Source organism: Tachyglossus aculeatus, chromosome 3 (assembly GCF_015852505.1).
Source record: "Tachyglossus aculeatus isolate mTacAcu1 chromosome 3, mTacAcu1.pri, whole genome shotgun sequence".
Classification (NCBI taxonomy): Eukaryota; Metazoa; Chordata; class Mammalia; order Monotremata; family Tachyglossidae; genus Tachyglossus; species Tachyglossus aculeatus.
In genome coordinates, this window is record NC_052068.1 from 27,774,597 (window position 1) to 27,795,584 (window position 20,988).

At 40.6% G+C, this 20,988-nt stretch overlaps 1 protein-coding gene across 1 annotated transcript in view; it reads left to right on the top strand.

Moving 5' to 3' along the window:
• Positions 1 to 20,988, top strand: part of KAT6B (lysine acetyltransferase 6B) — a 346,051-nt gene that overhangs the window by 219,226 nt on the left and 105,837 nt on the right. Inside the window, 3 exon segments of the mRNA XM_038743525.1 lie at positions 2,460 to 2,575; positions 2,857 to 2,938; positions 14,899 to 15,031. Of these exon segments, the coding sequence (XP_038599453.1) occupies positions 2,460 to 2,575; positions 2,857 to 2,938; positions 14,899 to 15,031 (331 nt within the window).

The following is a 20,988-nucleotide window of genomic DNA, read 5'->3' on the forward strand; positions in this document are numbered from 1 at the left end:
GAATGAATGAATGAATGAAGATCCAAGTAAGTAGGTTGGCATTAGAGAAGCCACTCATGCGGGCCGGGTTGTAGTGGGAGATGAGCAGGATTAGGTGGGAAGGGGGCAGCTGATTTGAGTGCCTGAAAGCCAGTGGTAACCCAAGCGCTTAGTACAGTGCTCTGCACATAGTAAGCGCTCAATAAATACGATCGATGATGATGATGATGATGAGAAGCAACATGGCTTAGTGGAAAGACCACGGGGCTTGGGAGTCTAGAGGTCATAGGTTCCAATTCCAGCTTCGCCACTTGTCGGCTGTGTGACTTTGGGCAAGTCACTTCACTTCTCTGTGCCTCAGTTGCCTCATCTGTAAAATGGGGATTGAGGCTGTGAGCCCCACGAGACAACCTTGTATCTACCCCAGCGCTTAGAAAGGTGCTTGGCACATAGTAAGCGCTGAACAATATCATCATCAGCAGCATTATTATGATTATTATTACTAGGTGGAGATGGATGGGCAACCTGTAGGAGTTTTTGAGAAGTGGAAAGGTGTGCCCAGAACATTTTTTTTTTTGTAGAAAAATGATCTGGGTAGTGGAGTGAAAAATGGACTGGAGTGGGGGGAGACTGGAAGCAGGGTGATCAGCGAGGTGGCTCAAGCAGGAATTGAAGTGGGACATGCTAAGGGCTTGGACAAGCATGATAGCAATTTGGATGGAGCAGTTTGGATGCCACAGCCATGGCAGGAGGAGGAGGAGGATGGTGCTGCCAGCACCGTCTTTCCCATCCTCCCTGGGCACCAGGGGTTTCTCTCAGCCCCACGCCAAAGACTCGAGAAGCAGCATGGCCTAGTGGAAAGAGTATGGGCCTGGAAACCAGAGGACATAATAATAATAATAATGATAATAATAATAATAATAATAGTAATAATAATAATAATGGCATTTGTTAAAGTGCTTACTATGTGCAAAGCACAGTTCTAAGCGCTGGGAAGGTTACAAGATGATCATGTTGTCCCACAGAGGGCTCACAGTTTTAATCCCCATTTTACTCATATTTATTTATTTTCCTTGTACATATCTATTCTATTTATTTTATTTTGTTAGTATGTTTGGTTTTGTTGTCTGTCTCCCCCTTTTAGACTGTGAGCCCACTGTTGGGTAGGGACCGTCTCTATATGTTGCCAACTTGTACTTCCCAAGCGCTTAGTCCAGTGCTCTGCACACAGTAAGCGCTCAATAAATACGATTGATTGATTGATTATAGTGTAAACTACACTGGAAAGAGCACGGGCTCGGGAGTCAGAGGTCATGGGTTCTAATCCTGGCTGCGCCACTTATCGGCTGTGTGACTTTGGGCGAGTCACTTCACTTCTCTGTGCCTCATTTCCCTCATCTGTAAAATGGGGATGAAGACTGGGAGCCCCCCGTGGGACAACCCGATCACCTTGTATCCCCCCAGCACTTAGAACAGTGCTTTGCGCATAGTAAGCGCTTAACAAATGCCATCATCATCATTATTATTATTAATACCTGGCCATCTCAAGTTCAAGGTATGTCTGGTCGTGAAGTTTTTCATTCCGTGTTTATTTCCTGCTTGGCTTTTCCCCAAGGCAATGTGGGGTAGCTACTACAGATTTTAAGTCACAGCACAAAGCGAGCATTAGAGGACTGTGTGGCCCAGAGTCTACTTGGGAGAGTGCAATAGAGTGAATAGACTTGTTCTCTTTCCTCCAATCAATCAATCAATCAATCAATCGTATTTATTGAGCGCTTACTGTGTGCAGAGCACTGTACTAAGCGCTTGGGAAGTCCAAGTTGGCAACATCTAGAGACAGTCCCTACCCAACAGTCTAAAAGGGGGAGACAGAGAACAAAACCAAACATACTAACAAAATAAAATAAATAGAATAGATATGTACAAGTAAAATAAATAGAGTAATAAATATGTACAAACATATAGACATATATACAGGTGCTGTGGGGAAGGGAAGGAGGTAAGATGGGGGGGATGGAGAGGGGGACGAGGGGGAGAGGAAGGAAGGGGCTCAGTCTGGGAAGGCCTCCAGGGATTGATAGTGTAATGAGTGGGCAAGATGGACATCAAAATGGCATTTGGGTAATTGCAGTAGAAGAAAAGACATTCACCTCACTCTGATGGAAGTCGCAAACACAAAACCAATAGGTGTTACGTTTGTGTTGGTGCATTTGTAGTCATCCTTACACATGCACATGTAATGCGTTATGCCGATAGCGTGGACCGGAGGTATCAGATCTCTTTCAAGCTACCAAATCCTTTTGCTTGTGTTCCGGGAGAGGGAATGTAAAATGGAACAGCCATCGCTCCATTTCAGTCATTGCCTGGATGCCATTTTCTACAAAGCATGTGTTGCAGAGGGTGGGGCGAGAGGGTCGGAAGTTGGGTGAAAGTTTTGTAAGCTCCATTAATATCAGATTGTTCAAATTCTGTTTTTACAGGACATCCATCGTGTTTAAAATTCTGTCCTGAGTTGACCACCAATGTAAAGGCCTTACGATGGCAGTGTATTGAATGCAAGACATGCAGCGCGTGTAGAATCCAAGGCAAAAATGCAGTAAGTTCACATTTAAAATCTCTTTTATCCGATAATTCTTTCAGCGGATTATGAAGAGGAGAATGTTTTAGAAGGATAAGTGTTTCTTATTCTGTATAATTTCTTTTTGCTGCAGGTAATTTTTCTTTTAAAATAAAAGAATGTGCACCGTCAAACTCAGTAACATTTAGTTTTTTTCAGTCGTTGTTAATGTGGAAAAACCAAAAGGGTTTGTGTGTTGTTTTTTCAATTTTTGGAACGGTATTCAGTATCAGGCATTTTTTTTTTCTTTTGTATTTCAGGAAAATATGCTTTTTTGTGACTCTTGCGATAGAGGGTTCCATATGGAGTGTTGTGACCCACCGCTTTCCAGAATGCCCAAAGGTGAGTATTTCTATGTTAAAAATCTCCCTTTAGGAATTAAGTAGTGATGAGGGCATCTCCTATCATCAACAAGCCTGTTTCTGGCGAAGCAGCACGGCCTAATGGATAGAACGCAGGCCTGGAAGGCGAAAGGACCTGAGTTCTAATCCCGACTCCGCCACTTGTCTGCTGTGTGACCTTGGACACGTCACTTAACTTCTCGGTGCGTCAGTTCCCTCATCTGTGAAATGGGGATTGTGACCGTGAGCCCCACATGGGACAGGGACTGTGTCCGACCTGATTTGCTCGCATCAGCCCCCCGTGCTTACTTAGTGGAGTGCCTGGCACATTGTAAGCGCTTAACAAATACCACAATTTATTATTTTATTGTTACGGAAAACCTGCCCAACGGAGTTGGTTCTCGTGGTGCTCGTTCTCGCGGTGCCACTCACGGTCCCTTGCCTTTGCCAGTCCCGTTCCTGCTGGGGCGAAAGGTGGGCAAGGATGCCACACGTTGCCAAGAGCTTCACATTCACGGTCCCCTCTAGACTGTAAGCTGGTTGTGGGCAGGGATTGTGTCTGTTTATTTTTATATTGTACTCTCCCAGCGCTTAGTACAGTGCCCTGCGCACAGTTTGCGCCCAATAAATCCTATTGAATGAAAGACTGGTAATAATAATTGTGGTATTTTTTAAGCGCTTACTGTTTATTTTTATCTTGTACTCTCCCAGCGCTTAGTACAGTGCTCTGCGCACAGTTTGCGCCCAATAAATCCGATTGAATGAACGACTGGTAATAATAATAATAATTGTAGTATTTTTTAAGCGCTTACTGTTTATTTTGATATTGTACTCTCCCAGCGCTTAGTACAGTGCTCTGCACCCAGTATATGCGCAATAAATCCGATTGAATGAACGACTGGTAATAATAATAATAATTGTGGTATTTTTTAAGCGCTTACTGTTGATTTTTATATTGTACTCTCCCAGCGCTTAGTACAGTGCTCTGCACCCAGTATATGCTCAATAAATCCGATTGAATGAATGACTGGTAATAATAATAATAGTTGTGGTATTTTTTTAAGCGCTTACTGTTTATTTTTATATTGTACTCTCCCAGCGCTTAGTACAGTGCTGTGCACACAGTTTGCGCCCAATAAATCCAATTGAATGAAAGACTGGTAATAATAATAATAATCGTGGTATTTTTTAGACGCTTACTGTTTATTTTTATATTGTACTCTCCCAGCACTTAGTACAGTGCTCTGCACCCAGTATATGCTCAATAAGTCCAATTGAATGAATGCCTGGTAATAATAATAATGATTGTGGTAGTTTTTTAAGTGCTTACTGTTTATTTTTATATTGTACTCTCCCAGCGCTTAGTACAGTGCTCTGCACCCAGTATATGCTCAACAAATCCGATTGAATGAATGACTGATAATAATAATAATGATGATTGTGGTATTTTTTAAGCGCTTACTGTTTATTTTTATATTGTACTCTCCCAGTGCTTAGTACAGTGCTCTGCGCACAGTTTGCACTCAATAAATCCGATTGAATGAACGACTGGTAATAATAATAATAATTGTAGTATTTTTTAAGCGCTTACTGTTTATTTTTATATTGTACTCTCCCAGCACTTAGTACAGTGCTCTGCGCACAGTTTGCACTCAATAAATCCGATTGAATGAAAGACTGGTAATAATAATAATAATTGTGGTATTTTTTAAACGCTTACTGTTTATTTTTATATTGTACTCTCCCAGCGCTTAGTACAGTGTTCTGCACCCAGTATATGCTCAATAAATCCGATTGAATGAAAGACTGGTAATAATAATAATAATTGTGGTATTTTTTAAGCACTTACTGTTTATTTTTATATTGTACTCTCCCAGCGCTTAGTACAGTGCTCTGCGCACAGTTTGCGCTCAATAAATCTGATTGAATGAACGAACGACTGGTAATAATAATAATAATTGTAGTATTTTTTAAGCGCTTACTGTTTATTTTTATATTGTACTCTCCCAGCGCTTAGTACAGTGCTCTGCACCCAGTATATGTTTAATAAATCCGATTGAATGAACGACTGGTAATAATAATAATAATTGTGGTATTGTTTAAGCGCTTACTGTTTATTTTTATATTGTACTCCCCCAGCGCTTAGTACAGTGCTCTGCGCACAGTTTGCCCTCAATAAATCTGATTGAATGAACAACTGGTAATGATAATAATAATTGTAGTATTTTTTATGCGCTTACTGTTGATTTTTATATTGTACTCTCCCAGCGCTTAGTACAGTGCTGTGCGCACAGTTTGCGCCCAATAAATCCGATTGAATGAAAGACTGGTAATAATAATAATAATGATAGTGGTATTTTTTAAGCGCTTACTGTTTATTTTTATATTGTACTCCCCCAGCGCTTAGTACAGTGCTCTGCGCACAGTTTGTGCTCAATAAATCTGATTGAATGAACGACTAGTAATAATAATAATAATTGTAGTATTTTTTAAGCGCTTACTGTTTATTTTTATATTGTACTCCCCCAGCGCTTAGTACAGTGCTCTGAGCACAGTTTGCGCTCAATAAATCTGATTGAATGAACGACTGGTAATAATAATAATAATTGTAGTATTTTTTAAGCGCTGACTGTTGATTTTTATATTGTACTCTCCCAGCGCTTAGTACAGTGCTCTGCACCCAGTATATGTTCAATAAATCCGATTGAATGAACGACTGGTAATAATAATAATAATTGTGGTATTTTTTAAGCGCTTACTGTTTATTTTTATATTGTACTCCCCCAGCGCTTAGTACAGTGCTCTGCGCACAGTTTGTGCTCAATAAATCTGATTGAATGAACGACTAGTAATAATAATAATAATTGTAGTATTTTTTAAGCGCTTACTGTTTATTTTTATATTGTACTCCCCCAGCGCTTAGTACAGTGCTCTGAGCACAGTTTGCGCTCAATAAATCTGATTGAATGAACGACTGGTAATAATAATAATAATTGTAGTATTTTTTAAGCGCTGACTGTTGATTTTTATATTGTACTCTCCCAGCGCTTAGTACAGTGCTCTGCACCCAGTATATGCTCAATAAATCCGATGGAATGAATGACCGGTAATAATAATAATAATTGTGGTGTTTTTTAAGCGCTTACTGTTGATTTTTATATTGTACTCTCCCAGCGCTTAGTACAGTGCTCTGCACCCAGTATATGCTCAATAAATCTGATTGAATGAATGACCGGTAATAATAATAATAATTGTGGTATTTTTTAAGCGCTTACTGTTTATTTTTATATTGTACTCTCCCAGCGCTTAGCACAGTGCTCTGCTCACAGTTTGCGCCCAATAAATCCGATTGAATGAACGACTGGTAATAATAATAATAATTGTAGTATTTTTTAAGCGCTTACTGTTTATTTTTATATTGTACTCTCCCAGCACTTAGTACAGTGCTCTGCGCACAGTTTGCGCTCAATAAATCCGATTGAATGAAAGACTGGTAATAATAATAATAATTGTGGTATTTTTTAAACGCTTACTGTTTATTTTTATATTGTACTCTCCCAGCGCTTAGTACAGTGTTCTGCACCCAGTATATGCTCAATAAATCCGATTGAATGAAAGACTGGTAATAATAATAATAATTGTGGTATTTTTTAAGCACTTACTGTTTATTTTTATATTGTACTCTCCCAGCGCTTAGTACAGTGCTCTGCACCCAGTATATGCTCAATAAGTCCGATTGAATGAATGACTGGTAATAATAATAATAATTGTAGTATTTTTTAAGTGCTTACTGTTTATTTTTATATTGTACTCTCCCAGCGCTTAGTACAGTGCTCTGCACCCAGTATATGCTCAATAAATCCGATTGAATGAATGACTGGTAATAATAATAATAATTGTGGTATTTTTTTAAGCGCTTACTGTTTATTTTTATATTGTACTCTCCCAGCGCTTAGTACAGTGCTCTGCACCCAGTATATGCTCAATAAATCCGATTGAATGAATGACTGGTAATAATAATAATAATTGTGGTATTTTTTAAGCGCTTACTGTTTATTTTTATATTGTACTCTCCCAGCGCTTAGTACAGTGCTCTGCACCCAGTATATGCGCAATAAATCCGATTGAATGAACGACTGGTAATAATAATGATAATTGTGGTATTTTTTAAGCGCTTACTGTTGATTTTTATATTGTACTCTCCCAGCGCTTAGTACAGTGCTCTGCACCCAGTATATGCTCAATAAATCCGATTGAATGAATGACTGGTAATAATAATAATAATTGTAGTATTTTTTAAGTGCTTACTGTTTATTTTTATCTTGTACTCTCCCAGCGCTTAGTACAGTGCTCTGCACGCAGTGTATGCTCAGTAAATCCGATTGAATGAATGACCGGTAATAATAATAATAACTGTGGTATTTTTTAAGCGCTTACTGTTTATTTTTATATTGTACTCTCCCAGCGCTTAGTACAGTGCTCTGCACACAGCATATGCTCAATAAATCCGATTGAATGAATGACTGGTAATAATAATAATAATTGTGGTATTTTTTTAAGCGCTTACTGTTTATTTTTATATTGTACTCTCCCAGCGCTTAGTACAGTGCTTTGCGCACAGTTTGCGCTCAATAAATCTGATTGAATGAACTACTGGTAATAATAATAATAATTGTAGTATTTTTTAAGCGCTTACTGTTTATTTTTATATTGTACTCTCCCAGCGCTTAGTACAGTGCTCTGCACACAGTTTGCGCTCAATAAATCCGATTGAATGAAAGACTGGTAATAATAATAATAATAATTGTGGTATTTTTTAAGCGCTTACTGCTTATTTTTATATTGTATTCTCCCAGCGCTTAGTACAGTGCTGTGCGCACAGTTTGCGCCCAATAAATCCGATTGAATGAAAGACTGGTAATAATAATAATAATTGTGGTATTTTTTAAGTGCTTACTGTTTATTTTTATATTGTACTCCCCCAGCGCTTAGTACAGTGCTCTGCGCACAGTTTGCGCTCAATAAATCTGATTGAATGAACGACTGGTAATAATAATAATAATTGTAGTATTTTTTAAGCGCTTACTGTTGATTTTTATATTGTACTCTCCCAGCGCCTAGTACAGTGCTCTGCACCCAGTATATGCTCAATAAATCCAATTGAATGAACGACTGGTAATAATAATAATAATTGTAGTATTTTTTAAGCGCTTACTGTTTATTTTTATATTGTACTCTCCCAGCGCTTAGTACAGTGCTCTGCGCACAGTTTGCACTCAATTAATCCGATTGAATGAAAAGACTGGTAATAATAATAATAATTGTGGTATTTTTTAAGCGCTTACTGTTTATTTTTATATTGTACTCTCCCAGCGCTTAGTACAGTGCTCTGCACACAGCATATGCTCAATAAATCCGATTGAATGAATGACTGGTAATAATAATAATAATTGTGGTATTTTTTTAAGCGCTTACTGTTTATTTTTATATTGTACTCTCCCAGCGCTTAGTACAGTGCTTTGCGCACAGTTTGCGCTCAATAAATCTGATTGAATGAACTACTGGTAATAATAATAATAATTGTAGTATTTTTTAAGCGCTTACTGTTTATTTTTATATTGTACTCTCCCAGCGCTTAGTACAGTGCTCTGCACACAGTTTGCGCTCAATAAATCCGATTGAATGAAAGACTGGTAATAATAATAATAATAATTGTGGTATTTTTTAAGCGCTTACTGCTTATTTTTATATTGTATTCTCCCAGCGCTTAGTACAGTGCTGTGCGCACAGTTTGCGCCCAATAAATCCGATTGAATGAAAGACTGGTAATAATAATAATAATTGTGGTATTTTTTAAGTGCTTACTGTTTATTTTTATATGGTACTCCCCCAGCGCTTAGTACAGTGCTCTGCGCACAGTTTGCGCTCAATAAATCTGATTGAATGAACGACTGGTAATAATAATAATAATTGTAGTATTTTTTAAGCGCTGACTGTTGATTTTTATATTGTACTCTCCCAGCGCCTAGTACAGTGCTCTGCACCCAGTATATGCTCAATAAATCCGATTGAATGAACGACTGGTAATAATAATAATAATTGTGGTATTTTTTAAGCGCTTACTGTTTATTTTTATATTGTACTCTCCCAGTGCTTAGTACAGTGCTCTGCACCCAGCATATGCTCAATAAATCCGATTGAATGAATGACTGGTAATAATAATAATAATTGTGGTATTTTTTAAGCGCTTACTGTTTATTTTTATATTGTACTCTCCCAGCGCTTAGTACAGTGCTCTGCGCTCACAGTCGCAGTGCTCTGGGGCTCACAGTCTCAATCCTTATTTTCCAGACTGTGAGCCGTATCTTCTAGACTGTGAGCCCGTTGTGGTCAGGATTGTCTCTGTTTGTTGCCGAATTGTACTTCCCAAGAGCTTAGTACAGTGCTCTGTACCCAGTAAGCGCTCAATAAATGCGATTGAATGAATTTTCCAGATGAGGCCCAGAGAAGCAAAATGACTTGCCCAAGGTCACACAGTAGACAAGTGGCAGAGCCGGGATTGGAACCCAGGACCTTCTGAGTCTCAGGCCTGGGCTCGACCAACTGGGCCATGCTGTAGTGTTACCACAGCCTAGTGCCAACGCTGGATGCCAGGGGCTCGTCGGTCAGTCAGTCGTATTTGTCGAGTGCTTACTGTGTGCAGAACGCTGTACTAAGCGCTTGGGAGAGTACTCTATCACAATATAACAGACATATTAGACTGTGAGCCCATTTTTTTAGACTTTTGTGCCAGACACTCTACTTCTGGTCTTTTAGACTGCGAGCCCACTGTTGGGTAGGGACCGTCTCTATATGTTGCCAACTTGGACTTCCCAAGCGCTTAGTACAGTGCTCTGCACACAGTAAGCGCTCAATAAATACGATTGATTGATTGATTGATATTCCCTGCCCAAAATAAGCTTACAGTTTACAGTCGTACCATCTAGAGCGTATGGTCTCCTGCTCGCCTCAGTAGCCACCCATTTTCAGGATTCCCGTGGAGCCTATCTACCAAGCAAGATACCCTAAGTTGTTCTTTGGAAAGAAACCTCCACCACTGATGGGATATATATGTTTGTACTTATTTATTACTCTATTTATTTATTTTACTTGTACATATCTATTCTATTTATTTTATTTTGTTAGTATGTTCGGTTTTGTTGTCTGTCTCCCCCTTTTAGACTGTGAGCCCACTGTTGGGTAGGGACCGTCTCTCTATGTTGCCAACTTGTACTTCCCAAGCGCTTAGTACAGTGCTTGGCACACAGTAAGCGCTCAATAAATACGATTGATTGATTGATTGATATTCCCTGCCCACAGTAAGCTTACAGTTTACAGTCGTACCGTCTAGAGCGTAAGGTCTCCTGCTCGCCTCAGTAGCCAGCCATTTTCAGGATTCCCGTGGAGCCTGTCTACCAAGCAAGACACCCTAAGTGATTCTTTGGAAAGAAACCTCCACCACTGATGGGATATATATGTCTGTACATATTTATTATTCTATTTATTTATTTATTTTACTTGTACATATCTATTCTATTTATTTTCTTTTGTTAGCAAGTTTGGTTTTGTTCTCTGTCTCCCCCTTTTAGACTGTGAGCCCACTGTTGGGTAGGGACTGTCTCTATATGTTGCCAACTTGTACTTCCCAAGCGCTTAGTACAGTGCTGTGCACACAGTAAGCGCTCAATAAATATGATTGATGATGATGATATAACAGACATATTAGACTGTGAGCCCACTTTTTTAGACTTTTGTGCCAGGCACTCTACTTTTAGTCTTTTAGACTGCGAGCCCACTGTTGGGTAGGGACCGTCTCTATATGTTGCCAACTTGGACTTCCCAAGCGCTTAGTACAGTGCTCTGCACACAGTAAGCGCTCAATAAATACGGTTGATTGATTGATTGATATTCCCTGCCCACAGTAAGCTTACAGTTTACAGTCGTACCGTCTAGAGCGTATGGTCTCCTGCTCGCCTCAGTAGCCAGCCATTTTCAGGATTCCCGTGGAGCCTGTCTACCAAGCAAGATACCCTAAGTTGTTCTTTGGAAAGAAACCTCCACCACTGATGGGATATATATGTTTGTACATATTTATTACTCTATTTATTTATTTATTTATTTTACTTGTACCTACCTATTCTATTTATTTTATTTTGTTAGTATGTTTGGTTTTGTTCCCTGTCTCCCCCTTTTAGACTGTGAGCCCGCTGTTGGGTAGGGACTGTCTCTATATGTTGCCAACTTGTACTTCCCAAGCGCTTAGTACAGTGCTCTGCACACAGTAAGCGCTCAATAAATACGATTGATGATGATGATATAACAGACATATTAGACTGTGAGCCCACTTTTTTAGACTTTTGTGCCAGGCACTCTACTTTTAGTCTTTCGGACTGCGAGCCCACTGTTGGGTAGGGACCGTCTCTATATGTTGCCAACTTGGACTTCCCAAGCGCTTAGTACAGTGCTCTGCACACAGTAAGCGCTCAATAAATACGATTGATTGATTGATATTCCCTGCCCACAGTAAACTTACAGTTTACAGTCGTACCGTCTAGAGCGTAAGGTCTCCTGCTCGCCTCAGTAGCCAGCCATTTTCAGGATTCCCGTGGAGCCTATCTACCAAGCAAGACACCCTAAGTTGTTCTTTGGAAAGAAACCTCCACCACTGATGGGATATATATGTTTGTACATATTTATTACTCTATTTATTTTACTTGTACATATCTATTCTATTTATTTTATTTTGTTAGCAAGTTTGGTTTTGTTCTCTGTCTCCCCCTTTTAGACTGTGAGCCCACTGTTGGGTAGGGACTGTCTCTATATGTTGCCAACTTGTACTTCCCAAGCGCTTAGTACAGTGCTCTGCACACAGTAAGCGCTCAGTAAATACGATTGATGATGATGATATAACAGACATATTAGACTGTGAGCCCACTTTTTTAGACTTTTGTGCCAGGCACTCTACTTTTAGTCTTTTAGACTGTGAGCCCACTGTTGGGTAGGGACTGTCTCTATATGTTGCCAACCTGTACTTCCCAAGCGCTTCTTACAGTGCTCTGCACACAGTAAGCGCTCAATAAATACAATTGATTGATTGATATTCCCTGCCCACAGTAAGCTTACAGTTTACAGTCGTATCGTCTAGAGCGTATGGTCTCCTGCTCGCCTCAGTAACCAGCCATTCTCAGGATTCCCGTGGAGCCTGTCTACCAAGCAAGACATCCTAAGTGATTCTTTGGAAAGAAACCTCCACCACTGATGGGATATATATGTTTGTACATATTTATTACTCTATTTATTTATTTATTTTACTTGTACATATCTATTCTATTCTATTTTATTTTGTTAGTGTGTTTGGTTTTGTTCTCTGTCTCCCCCTTTTAGACTGTGAGCCCACTGTTGGGTAGGGACTGTCTCTATATGTTGCCAACTTGGACTTCCCAAGCGCTTAGTACAGTGCTCTGCCCACAGTAAGCACTCAATAAATATGATTGATTGATTGATTGAGTACTTACTGTGTGCAGAGTACTGTACTAAGCACTTAGTAGCGTACACTATAACAGCCGCATTGCCCTCCCACAACAAGCTTACAGTCTAGAGCTCAGTAAGTTCCATTGATTGATCGATTAGTTCAGTGCTGTGCACACACCAAGTGCTCAATCAATACTATTGATTGATTAGTTGAAGACCTGGCCGAACCTGGGGAATTGGAAGCCTAGGACATTTATTTATTTTACTTGTACATATCTATTCTATTTATTTCATTTTGTTAGTATGTTTGGTTTTGTTCTCTGTCTCCCCCTTTTAGACTGTGAGCCCACTGTTGGGTAGGGACTGTCTCTATATGTTGCCAACTTGGACTTCCCAAGCGCTTAGTACAGTGCTCTGCACACAGTAAGCGCTCAATAAATACGATTGATTGATTGATTCCCCCAATGTCAAACGTACCTTTTCACGGCCTCCCTGAAGCTCACCTGCTCCCCCGTTTCCACACACATTTCTCTCTTTATTCACGCCAAGGCCGTCATTAGCCCTGTCTTGGTGGAGGTGAGGGAAGAGGGGAAAAGCAGGGGAAGTTTGGAAAGGAGAAGTGGTAACTCTTCGGAGGGCACTGGCCCCCAAGCTGTAGCCTTTTCAATCAATCAATCAATCGTATTTATTGAGCACTTACTGTGTGCATAGCACTGTACTAAGCTCTTGGGAAGTACAAGTTGGCAACATATAGAGACAGTCCCTACCCAACAGTGGGCTCACAGTCTAAAAGGGGGAGACAGAACAAAACCAAACATACTAACAAAATAAAATAAATAGAATAGATATGTACAAGTAAAATAAATAAATAAATAGAGTAATAAATATGTACATATATGCTGGTGCTGTGGGGAAGGGAAGGAGGTAAGATGAGGGGGATGGAGATTGGGGATGAGGGGGATTTTCAGCCCAATGGTCAAAGTGTCCCCTGGGTGCCATGACATTTCCTGTTCTGTTGCTGCTGTTTGTTTTAAATTTAGTTACTGAATAATCTTTAAGCTGATTACCGCCAGGTTAACTTAACACTTCTTTTGTCTTCGCAGTGGGGTCTGTCTAATACAGTGGTTTCCAAACCTTTTGACTGGAAACAATCTAAGTTCATGGTTGTCCTTTGGTAATACAATTGGACAGCTCAATTCAGCCAACTGTCTTAGCAGCGTTGGAAATTTTCCATACATAGCATGGATTTGACCGTATTTCCCTTACGCAAGGAAACTTAAAATAACCTTTTCTGACTGGGGCTATACATTTTCAAAATCAAGTTCTGAATTTAAGTTGTAGCGTAGGAGTTTGATGAATTTCAAAATCACTGACCTCGGTCAGCATATGAAGACTAAGGGAAATAGCCCTGACTTCTTTTTATTGCTCCATACATGGAGGAACTTTTTGCGTTCTCCATCCCTAAATGTCTTCCCAGCGACTCATTGTAAACTTCTTGCGTTCTTTTGGTCCCTTTTTTGCAGATGAGCTATGAGAAAGAAATTCAGGCTATCTGATTGATTCTGATGAACGTTTTAAAGATCTAGCTGCCTTTTCAAGTTACTATGAAAAAAAAGTCTCTTCCTAATCGTAATCTATTTCAGCGGTTTGTGTTCACTTATTTAATATATTTTTGGCACTCTTACAGCACCTCAATGCCCCACAGTGGTCCACAGACCCCTACCTCGGAACAATTGAAGTTTACACTCTTTCATGGAAAGTAGTCTGGCTCTCTTTTCATTTTCTTCCAAAATAGAAATGGGTTAGGACGCTTCCGTCTAAGGTAGCTGTGAAAGCTCTGTAAAAGATTTGCCATGTGATAATATTGGACCTTATTTTGCACTCTGAGGCTTTTGGCCAAGGCATTTCATTGTTCTGCTCTTAATTGTCTTAACATAGAGATAAAAATAAAAGACTGATTGTTTGAAAAAGGCTAGACTGCCTGCCCAAACCACAAATGTTGGGCAGATGGATTAAATATAAGATGTCATAATTTAAACCATCCATCCAATAAACTCCCTTCAGTAATAAAGTCAACGTCCTTCAGGCCTGTAAAGATTCTAGACTGTGAGCCCATTGTTGGGTAGGGATTATCTCTATTTGTTGCCAAATAGTACTTTCCAAGCGCTTAGTACAGTGCCCTACACACAGGAGGTGCTCAATAAATACGATTGAATGAATGAATGAATTATTCATTTCCCAAAGTTATCCCTACCATTCTGAGATTTTTTTTAAAAAAAGGGCAGAATTGGATTGTAAGAGTAAAAAGTGGCCTCCGTTTTTTTTCTGAGAAACTGAGAACTGTTTATGATCTATTCCCTTAAATGATAGTTCCTTTCAGAACAGCCTAAATCTAACGCAAACTGGATGCATGTTCAAGTAAAATCATCTCTTTCATTTGTATCCATCCAGGAATGTGGATTTGCCAAGTCTGCAGACCAAAGAAAAAGGGAAGAAAACTGCTTCATGAGAAGGCTGCACAAATAAAACGACGATATGCAAAACCTATTGGACGACCGAAAAATAAACTAAAGCAACGAATGTTGTAGGTTGAATTTTTCTTTTAAAAATATCTTCTAGTACAGTATGATTTAAAACAGTCATAGAACCCTTTGGAACCCTAATCCCCTTACTTCCCACCTGGCTTCTTTTAGCTTTGAATATGGAAATTCAGGGGATGAAGAATGATTCTCAACTGTGAGATGTTTTTGAAAGTAACAGTTTTAATTACGATTGGTGTTTTTGTGTCTTCTGTTGACAAGTGACATTTTTAAAGCAGCAGGATAGAAGCAGAATGTAGTAGACTGAAAACAATATTTCACTCTTTATTACTGGTTAAACATCACAAGAACTTAATCATCTAAAAAGCATATTAAATTTTAAATTAAGGTAGGATTTGTGTGCTAACTAGAATTCACCCTTGTATTATAATTTTGACAAGGGAAACTAGATGTAGAAAGATAGCTACTATCTCAGTGCTAATTTGTGTTTAAAACCTTTTTAGGGTTTGTTTGTTTTTTTAATCAGATTTTCTCAGAATCTGCAGATTACATATGTGTGCTAGTCATAGCATTCCTAAATAACCAAAGAGGCTAATTAAGCCTATCAGTTAACAAAAAATAAGCCTTTTTCCATAAATTCTGTAAAGGCTTTGCAATAGACTGATCTCACTTGTTTGATGCTAAGTTATAATAAGTACCATGTAACACAGTTGAGCATTTTACAGTTGTGATTTTTGTCCAAAAGGGTAAAGGAAAAATGAATGGAAAAAGGACCAGGTATTTTTTTTTAATTGAATCTGGTATAATTTTTATTATCTTCTTTAGGCTATTCAGAACAGAAATACTTAAAATAGGATTTCTTGTAAAATAATTTTTATGCCTGCAGAGACTTTTACTTGAACCTTCCTCCTAAATCTAAAGCTGGCTTTCGCAGTAGCTGAGAATGATTTTAAGATAATAAATAGGGAGTCTAGCAGTGTGAAGCTATTATAAATGGATGAGGCCAAGAAACAAAATGAGAGAATTAGTGTATTTATGTACTGAGTCATTCTGTCTGGAAAGTTCAATGCATGATGATCAGACCCTCCAGAAAGTGTCTCATGCTACCATCATCCCCTTAAAAAAAAAATAAAAACAACACAAACATCCAGATGGTTCCCAGAATGTCAGCTCCTCAGTGATCTTTCTAGGAAATTTCTTGAAAACTCTAAACGATTTTTTTGAACTTGTAATCTTTGTCGAACTCCAGAGGTAAATTTGTGACATTTATGAAGAAAACCGGAAGTATGTTTTATTAGGATTGAGTTGGAAATGTTTTGGTTGGCATTTCTGCCATGTGGCCATTCATCTCCAAACAGAACTACGTTTTTAAGGGTCCATTTTTAAAAAGTGCTCTTTATAATAATGATGGCATTTATTAAGCACTTACTGTGTGCAAAGCACTGTTCTAAGCGCTGGGGTGGTTACAAGGTGATCAGGTTGTGTCACAGGGGGGCTGACAGTCTCAATCCTCATTTTACAGACGAGGTAACTGAGGCACAGAGAAGTTAAATGACTTGCCCAAAATCCCACAGCTGACAATTGGCAGAGCTGGGATTTGAACTCATGACCTTTGACTCCAAAGCCCGGGCTCTTTCCACTGAGCCACGCTGCTTCTCTTTAAGCAAAAGACACCATGGAATTGCTTGGGGCACTCATCCTAGTTGGTCTCTGGTGCAAAACCATGTCATATTTCTGGGATATGTTAAAGTGTAATAGTTACGATGATGTTTCATGACCATGAGATCAGTGCCAACATCGGACTTCGTCTCTAGCAACATCGACAGTTTATAGATCCTCCCGTAGGATACGGTAGTCCATCGTTAGGCTCGCTTTCCTGCCAACTTTCCTACTCCAAAGAGCCACCTAGCCCACTCCTGCTCTCCCTCCAAGCTCATACAGGCCCCGAGAAACTGAAATTGCTAATAATGCCTTGGGATGTAATTAAGGAGGGTGTTGATTCTTTACCAGTCCTTGAGAGGGAATCAGATGGGGACTCTGTCGCTTTGAATGTTTTTATTAGCACGCTCCACAAACGGCCGGGTGAATTACCCAATGGTATTAATAATGAGTTGTTTTCTGGGTTTTTCCTTTGGAGAATCCACAAACGGCCGTGTGAATTAGAGAATGGTATTAATAATGAGTTGTTTTCTGGGTTTTTCCTTCGGAGAATCCTGTTCCACATACAATCCAAAGTTTGGGAACTCTCTGCCCCAGTCAGCTTATTTGGAGCTTTCGGGGCTGCTGACGGAATCCAGCTATTGTAGTGACGTGCGTTTCGGTTCGCGTTCACATGCAGGCAGAGTGGGTTGGTACCGCGGAAAAGTCGGTGGCGTTGCTCCGGATAGTGCCAACTTTGTGGGGGCAGTGGTCTCCTTGGTTCCCGTGGATGGGGTGCTTTTTTCGGTGTCAGTACACAGTTCCAGGACATTATATCGAGTGAGCGAGGGCAAAACCGTAGTGCCGTTTAAGGGTAGGCCCTGGGGCATCATGGTCCATGTGCGTTCTCTCTCATTCTGCCATCGGTGCAATAATAGTAATAGTAATTATGGTGTTTGTTAAGCGCTTACTATGTGCTGAGCACTGTTCTAAGCCCTGGGGTAGGTACAAGGTAATCAGGTTGTCCCACGTGGGGCTTACAGTCTTAATCCCCGTTTTACAGATGAGGGAACTTGGGCCCAGAGAAGTTAAGTGTCTTGCCCACGGTCACACAGCAGACGGGTGGCGGAGCCGAGATTAGAACCCACGGCCTCCGACTCCCAAGCCCGGGCTCTTGCCACTGAGAAATGCTGCACTGCTGCTCTCTGTGCCCTATCTTTTAATCTCTTTAACCCCATATTAAAGGGGCAAGTGGGAGAGAAGCAGTGTGGCCTGGTGGAAAGAGCACTGGGCCTGGGAATCAGAGGATCTGGTTTCTAATCAATCAATCAATCAATCAATCATATTTATTGAGCGCTTACTGTGTGCAGAGCACTGTACTAAGCGCTAATCCTGGCTCTGCCACATATCCGCTGTGGGAATTTAACTTCTCTGTGCCTCAGTTCCTTCATCTGTAAAATGGGGACTGAAACTGTGAGCCCTATATGGGATGTAGACTATCGCCCAACCTTGTTAGACTGTATCTATCACAGAACTTTCATTCATTCATTCAATCGTATTCATTGAGCGCTTACTGTGTGCAGAGCACTGTACTAAGCGCTTGGGAAGTCCAAGTGGGCAACATATAGAGACGGTCCCTACCCAACAGTGGGCTCACAGTCTTAGTACAATGCTTGGAACATTCATTCAGTCGTATTTATCGAGCGCTTACTGAATGCAGAGCACTTTTCTAAGCACTTAGGGAAGTACAATATGACACTAAACAGACACATTCCTTGCCCACAGTGAACTTACAGTCTAGATGGGGGGAGACAGACATTAATCACCTCCTCCAGGAGGCCTTCCCAGACTGAGCCCCCTTTTCCTTCTCCTCCTCCTCCCCTTCCCCCCTTCTGCCCTACCTCCTTCCCCTCCCCACAGCGCTTGTATATATTTGTACAGATTTATTACTCCATTTATTTTACTTGTGCATATTTACTATTCTATTTATTTTGTTAATGATGTGCATATAGCTGTAATTCTATCTGTTCTGACGATTTTGACACCTGTCTCCACGTTTTGTTGGCTGTCTCCCCCTTCTAGACTGTAAGCCTGTTGTTGGATAGGGACTGTCTCTATATGTTACCGACTTGTACTTCCCAAGTGCTTAGTACAGTGCTCTGCACACAGTAAGCGCTCAATAAATGTGATTGAATGAATGAATTAATTAATATAATGTTACAGACAGTAAGCGCTTAACAAATACCATTAGCGAGAGAGAAAGAGAAATTGAACAGATTGTAGCATAAGTAGCTTTCCCCAAGGAGTTATTTTCTCTTAAATCCAGCATTCGCTTCTAATGGAGAATAAGGAAGGAGTGAAGGTAGAGTGCTTTTCTCTCACCTGCTGCCAAGGGTTCATTGCCGTTCCCTTAGAACTGTGGGCAGAAGTTGAAAGTTCATTATCTGTATCTTTTGTAATTAGAGAAGCAGCGTGGCTCACTGGAAAAGGCACAGACTTTGGAATCAGAGGTCAATCAATCAATCAATCGTATTTATTGAGCGCTTACTGTGTGCAGAGCACTGTACTAAGCACTTGGGAAGTACAAGTTGGCAACATATAGAGACGGTCCCTACTCAACAGTGGGCTCACAGTCTAGAAGATTAGAAGGTCATGAAGGTCATGGGTTCAAACCCCGGCTCCGCCAATTGTCAGCCGTGTGACTTCGGGCAAGTCACGTCACTTCTCTGTGCCTCAGTTCCCTCATCTGTAGAATGGGGATTAAGACTGTGAGCCCACCGTGGGACAACCTGATCACCTTGTAACCTCCCCAGCGCTTAGAACAGTGCTTTGCACATAGTAAGCGCTTAATAAACGCCATTATTATTATTATTCCTCAGAACTATGGGTACTTCAATGCAGTATCATTCTGCAGTATTCACTTCGGTTCTCTGTCCCTTTGTACGTTCTCTAACAGTGATTTACCTGAGCGAGACACATAGACCTACACAGGCAGAGTGGCACTTGCCAGCAAATGCCCCTACCAGTGTCCCCGCAAGTGAGGGGGCAACGAGGAGGAGAATAGAAGATGAGGACACAGAAGGGTTGGGAGGAGGGTGTTGGAACCTGGGGGAGTGGGAAAGAACTGGGGCTCTGACAGGATAGTCTAGTGGCAAGAGCATCGTCTTGGGCAGGTACATTCATTCATTCATTCATTCATTCAATCGTATTTATTGAGCACTTACTGTGTGCGGAGCTTGGGAAGGACAAATCGGCAACATATAGAGCCGGTCCCTCCCCAACAACGGACTAATCCCGGTTCTACCACTTAACTGCAGTATGACCTTGAGTAAGTCACTTAATGATAATAATAATAATGATGGCATTTATTAAGCGCTTACTATGTGCAAAACACTGTTCTAAGCGCTGGGGAGGTTACAAGGAGATCAGGTTGTCCCACATGGGGCTCACAGTCTTAATCCCCATTTTACAGGTGAGGGGATTAGGACTGTACTGGTACTGTGTGCAGATCTTGGGAAGTACAAATCGGCAACATGTAGAGACGGTCCCTACCCAACAACGGGCTAATCCCGGTTCTGCCACTTAACTGCAGTATGACCTTGAGTAAATCACTTAATAATAATAATCATGGAATTTATTAAGCGCTTATTACGTGCAAAGCGCTGTTCTAAGCGCTGGGGAGGTTACAAGGAGATCAGGTTGTCCAGCATGGGGCTCACAATCTTAATCCGCATTTTACAGATGAGGGGATTAAGACTGTGAGCCCCATGTGGGACAGGGACTGTTACTGTGGGCAGAGCTTGGGAAGTACAAATTGGCAACATGTAGAGCCGGTCCCTCCCCAACAACGGGCTAATCCTGGTTCTGCCACTTAACTGCAGTATGACCTTGAGTAAGTCACTTAATAATAATAATAATAATGGCATTTACTAAGCGCTTACTACATGCAAAGCACTGTTCTAAGCGCTGGGGAGGTTACAAGGAGATCAGGTTGTCCCGCATGGGGCTCACAGTCTTAATCCGCATTTTACAGATGAGGGGATTAAGACTGTACTGTTACTATGTGCAGACTTGGGAAGTACAAATCGGCAACATGTAGAGATGGTCCCTACCCAAGAACGGGCTTATACCGATTCTGCCACTTAACTGCAGCGTGACCTTGAGTAAGTCACTTAATAATAATAATAATGATGGCATTTATTAAGCGCTTACTACATGCAAAGCACTGTTCTAAGCGCTGGGGGAGGTTACAAGGAGATCAGGTTGCCCATTTTACAGATGAGGGGATTAAGACTGTGAGCCCCATGTGGGACAGGGACTGTTACTGTGGGCAGAGCTTGGGAAATACAAATCGGCAACATGT